Consider the following 5,741-nt stretch of genomic DNA (forward strand, 5'->3'; position numbering starts at 1 on the left):
GAATTCAAAGAATTTCGAGAATTCAAACAATGGGGTGAACTCAAAGAATTCCAAAAAAATCAACAAACTTGAAGAATTCGGATAATTAAATTAATTCTGAAAATTCAGTTCGAAGAATTCAGGAAACCAGAGAGTATTATTAACCTCAACTGTTTGCTGTTTACCGCAAATGCATGATAAAAACTGTCTGTTATCTCAAAAATAAATAGTCCTTAATCTAATCATGGTTAGTTTCGACATTCGAAAAAAAAATTTTTTAGCTCTCGCTCTCTAAACTAAACATGTTAGGTTCAGATATCTGAGAAGGCCAATTTAGCGCTGGTAATTTTAGACGTACGTTCAGCGGATCCCTTGAATGTCTACTTAAGCGGCGAAATTTTCTGGCGGTGGTTTGGCCAAACCGCCTATGTACGGTCTCCATAGTATCCTGGCGGACTATAGTATGTACCCTTAGTTATGGACTGTATGATTTCTCACCCGCTTGCAGCGTATATCCTTTCCACTGTAACGAAGGATCTGGACTCTGTGATCCTGTGTTTCTTGTTTTAACTAAATTATCTGAGGTCAGCTGGTATCTTGGCGGCATTCCTTGGCCATGATTTAATTGATATGCGAAAGCTGGATTTCCTTGCATTCCTGTATTTCCGTACATTCCTTGGTGTCCGGGGTATCCTCCTTGAAGCATAGCACCGGGGGGTGGTGCGCCTCCAGGAAATCCTGCTAGAAGCATATGACCGGGCCCTGGTGGTCCTCCTGGGAATCCTGCTGCAGGCATGAATGAATTTCCAGAAACATGGGTTGGTGCTTCTCTGCGAAATTCTTGCGGAGACATACCACCAGAGCTTAAGTGTCCGTCTGATTCTGATGGAGACATACCACCGTGGTTTGTTGGTGGGGCTCCCTGGAAATTTGGATGATTTGCATGACTGGGACTATCATCGAATCCTGGCGGTTTCGGAAATCTATTGGGTTGAAGTTTTTTAGGTCCTTTTGATCCGAACATGCCGCAGCAAGATGATGCAGCCATTAATTCTGCAAAGAGAAATTATAGGAAATAAAAAAATCAATCATGGTAAGTACCTGAGATCAATCATTTTATATACAACTTGTTTATAAAGTTACAAATTGCTTATAATATCCATGAATGCAACAAGAAAACTCATCTTGTCCAGAAATTGCTTAGACTTTATGCGAACCAAATGAAGAATCACTGCCAATCATCTTGCAATAATTTTTTATTCTCTTATATGTTCATAAGAAATTCAATACATTTTTCAATACAAAAACATGGAAAACTTTACCTTCTCTGATCAAGATTAGTCATAAACTTGTTTTTATAACAGATGAATGATTTTAGAGCATTTCGACGCCTATGAAGCAGGGCTACAACTCTACTTTTTACTCCCTAGGGATTAAAAAGTAACGTCAAAGATGAATAATGAAAATCATGCATCTGTAATCTCACTGTAAAAACTATAAGGAAATTTTAATGGCAGATAATAACATTTTTCGGCAATTTATAAAAAGTTACCATATATAATTGGTCAAATTACCGTAAATTACCAAAAATTTCCGGAAATTTATATACATTTTTTAATTGAATTTTTGGTAATTTATCTTTAGTTTCCGTATATTACCTGTAATGTTACCAAACATTACCAATTTTTGTTATAAATTTCTGGAAATTTATAAAAATGTTTAAAATTGAATGTTGGGTAATTTATGGTAAGTTACCATATTTACCTGTAAAATGATCATAAATGACCGAAAATTTGTGAATATTTTCAATTTAATTTTGGGAAATTTACGTTAAGTTTTTATAAATTACCGGTAATATTACCAGAAATTAAAAAAATTTTCTGGAATTTATAAAAATGTTTGAAATTTAATTTTGAGTGACTATGTTAAGTTTTGCCTGTAAAATTACCATAAATGACTGAAAATAGACGTACATTTTCGGAAATTCATAAGATGGTTTAAAATTAAAGTTTCAGCAATTTATAGTAAGTTACACTATTTAACTGTACAATTACCATAAATAGCCGAAACTGTCTATAAATTTCCTAAAATTTATAAAAATGTTTAAAATTGAATGTTGAGTATTTTATGATAATTCACTATATTTATCTTTGAAATTACCATAAATGACCGAAATGACCCATAAATTTCTGGAAACGTATGGACATTTTGATAATAATATAGAAAGCGTTAAAATTTTTATTTTCAATTTTTTTTATAAGTGCAAAAATTACACGTCATTTTTACATTCTCATAATTTATTATTGAGAAAGTATTAGAATTGTCGGAAATTTGGCATCACACTTTTTCGACAGATCTCCACGTTCGGAGACCCCCTGAATCCGAAAATCAGGTTTTCACGATGGTGTCTGTCTGTCCGTTCAGCCGTCCGTAAACACGATAACTCTCGAAAGGACAAGTTCGTGAACCAGCTATTTTTGATAAAAATTCAAAAAGTGAGCGCATTTTGAAAATTTTTAAGACCACTTCTTTCTGAATTTGAAAATTCTATTTACGGATATTTATAATATTCAAAAGAACAAACAATTTATCCTCATGACTTTTTTCGATGAAATTAAAATTCTCAGAGATATAGCGTTTTCAAAATTTTTTTAATCAACCGAAAATCAAAATTTAAAGCCAAAAAACGCATGACATGAAAAAAACCAAGAAAAGAAAAACATTTCTTTATGAAAGCCCTACAAGATCATCATAACAAATTTTTGGATTTTCTTTAAAAATCAAAAATTCAAATTTTTATTGCACCAAAAATAATGAAAAATTCCATTTTGTGGACAAACTATGTAGGATACGAAAAAAGATTTTTTAACAAAAATTACTATCCTAAAAAAGATCTGCAATTTCGTTAAGGATAACTTCTTGATACGAAGCGTACTTTTTGTTTTATTCATGAAAAATAACATTGAGAAAAAAAATAATAAAAAAATGTGTGAAAAACGACGAAAGTTACGAGAAAAAAAAAAGATTTAACAAAACCTGTTTACAAACATCGGTCGGAAATCGAGCGCGCAACGCGAGTGTCACGATGAGAATGTGTACTTCAAAGCCTACTACGAGAGATCTAAAAGCCACCTAAAAGAGATCTTTTTAAGAATTTTTTTTTCAAGAATTCCAAATGCAAAGAATAAATTTCCAAGCGCGAAGCGGGAGATGTAATTATGTTCGAGCCCGAAGCGCGAGAATCAACCGTCGCGCGCCCTAGGAGCGCTCAAACTTGCGAGCGAAGCGAGTCACGCGCGTGGCGCGCGATGAGAATGTGCCTGCAGAGCGGGCAGATTATATGTCTTTCATCTCTTTTTCAACGGCTTTTAATTTGAAATATTTTTTGGTGATGAATTTTTTTAAATGAAAATTTAACTATTTTATTGAATTTTTTGGTTGCTAAAATTCGTTAGGTTTGATTGAAAATTTAAGTATTTTGTACAAATCTCCTTCTTTTTGGTTCATAATTATTTTTTCAACTGAAAATTGAAGTATTTAACTATTTTTTACAAATTCATTTTTTCAGCTTCAAATTCATTTTAAACTTGCGAGCGAAGCGAGGCGCGCGCATGGCGCGCGATGAGAATGTGCCCGCGAATCGGGCAGATTTTTATGCATGAGCCATTCCAAAGGAGATTTACCCCCTAAATTTTGTGATCGTCTTAACTTTATTGAGACTGAAAAAGTATAATTCAACAAAATTTCAAACATCTTATCTAATTTGCGCTTGATCCCGAACTTCGAAATGAAGTTTGCTGAAAAATTGCCAATATTTTATGGAACATGATATATTTTATAAATGCATCAGTGAAATTCTGTTGGTCTAATTTTTGTTGTCAATGCGAAACTTAATCTGGCTTAGAACTGCCGCCTTAAAATATAAAATCCGAACGAACCATTCTCCTGACACTCGGAATTATCATTACATTTCTATAAAAGTGCTAGAATATATAATAATTAAGAAATTGGAAAATACATACGAGAACTTGATTAGACGAATAGTATAAAAAATCCACAGAAATTGCAGACCACAAAAATAAAAATAAGTACTAAATAATATATAAAAGAACTATATATAGATATTGCACTAAATGTTTTATCAGTTTGAATACAAATATAATATTATGGAGTAAAAAAATGATAAATTATAAAAGAATATGAATTAGAAGAAATAATTTAAAAATTAGATGAAAATATATGAAACCGGAATAAAAAATATTCATGGCCCATTATCTCTGGCGTTCAATAAAGATAACTATGTTTTGCAAATTTATAAATGTAACGAATTTTTTAATTGGGAATTTACTTTCAATTTAAATGGTTCATATCCGAGCTAAGTTACCATAAGTGCGCATCGAGGAGCCTACTGATATATGGGTGCTATCTACGGGTTGAGATGGGTAGAGGGGAACTGACAATTTTCGCCGAACGCGCCGTCTATATTTATCGCGGGTAACTAAGCACGCACCGCATCTACGTGTATAATATTGTTACGTGTGAACGATACAGGTTAGGTTTTATCTCCACTCTCATTCTTTTAAGGAAGGTCTCGCTGGCGCGATTATTCAAAACATACTCGCGCATAGTTGTCAAGCATAGTAGATATAATTTTTTTTCGTAAAATTGTAAGGAAAAATAATGTTGTTTTAGCGTTTCCTTCAATTTAGAAATGTAAAAGCATGAAATGGTTGGAATGCAGAAAATCACTTTTAGATCAAATTTTCTGGAAATTGTAAACTTGAGAGGCTCGAAACAGACCACTCTCAAAACCCATAAAGTAATTAAAAAATCGGTCGCTGCCCTTGAAAAAGTTCCTTCATTCTTGTTTGTCACGTTTTAATTTCAAAGAGCCTTACTTAAACTCTATATTTATGACAGAACCTAAATGTGTCATGCACATGTGTTTTAGCTTATATCCTTGATAGAATAAACTTCGTCGTTCGGACCCTACAGGATGCATAAAAAATAAGGCCCTGTTTCAAGCGCCTCGAGCATTTCCAGAATTAGACAGTTCTCAGGAAAACAAGTTTGCCTCCATGCGAAGGAGTAGGGCGTGTTTCAAAAGACAAGTGTCTGCGCAATAGGGCCGCCAAAAAATCTGGAGAGGGGCTAATTCGGACTAAAGCGATTGGTCAAGCCGTTGATTCTCCACCCCCAATTCGAAGGGTCCTGCGAGGCTACAGCGAGCAACGAACAAAGCGAAATTTTCGGTAGTTAGTCATAAATCGGCATTTGAACCAATTGAGGAGTTCTGGACAAGAAGGCGACAAGCGTTCGAGAACGAGTAAAAGTATTGTCCAGACTGTGACGTCAGGTATCAAAAGTGAAATTCGAAATTAAAAAAAAAAACAAAAATATAGTTAGATAGCTCTTGAAAAATGAACCTGAGTCTCTATTTACAGTTTTTCTATCGGGCTGCAAATTTTCCAGTAAATAAATAAAAACTGACTTTTTTTAAATTAAAAAACCATATTTTTCACATTCAACTCGCCGTAAGTAATTCGTTTATAAACTAATTAACAAATTTCTTTTTGAGTTTTATTCGTGACAGTCTATTGGAGGCTACAGTGTCCAAAAAGGGTCAAAATTTAATTTGTAATGTTTTGTTCTTTAATCCGAATGAAAAACCACGTTTTTAGACTTTCACATTAAAAAAGTAAGCGAGGAAGTTTGAGCTACGACAAACTTCAAGCGAACGAATTTTCTGCCAATGTATTGGC

At 33.5% G+C, this 5,741-nt stretch overlaps 1 protein-coding gene across 1 annotated transcript; it reads right to left on the reverse strand.

Annotated features, from left to right (window-relative positions):
- Window positions 1–454: 454 nt before the first annotated feature.
- Window positions 455–1,027, reverse strand: LOC117177846 (small nuclear ribonucleoprotein-associated protein B-like). The gene has a single exon (XM_033368841.1). It carries the CDS (start codon window positions 1,025–1,027, stop codon window positions 455–457), a length of 573 nt encoding a protein of 190 aa, XP_033224732.1.
- Window positions 1,028–5,741: the final 4,714 nt, after the last annotated feature.

This window comes from Belonocnema kinseyi, chromosome 1, assembly GCF_010883055.1.
Source record: "Belonocnema kinseyi isolate 2016_QV_RU_SX_M_011 chromosome 1, B_treatae_v1, whole genome shotgun sequence".
In the NCBI taxonomy this organism is placed as follows: Eukaryota; Metazoa; Arthropoda; class Insecta; order Hymenoptera; family Cynipidae; genus Belonocnema; species Belonocnema kinseyi.

Coding starts and splice junctions, on each gene's coding strand:
- LOC117177846 (XM_033368841.1), bottom strand. CDS start 1,027: ATGGCTGCATCATCTTGCTGCGGCATGTTCGGATCAAAAGGACCTAAA.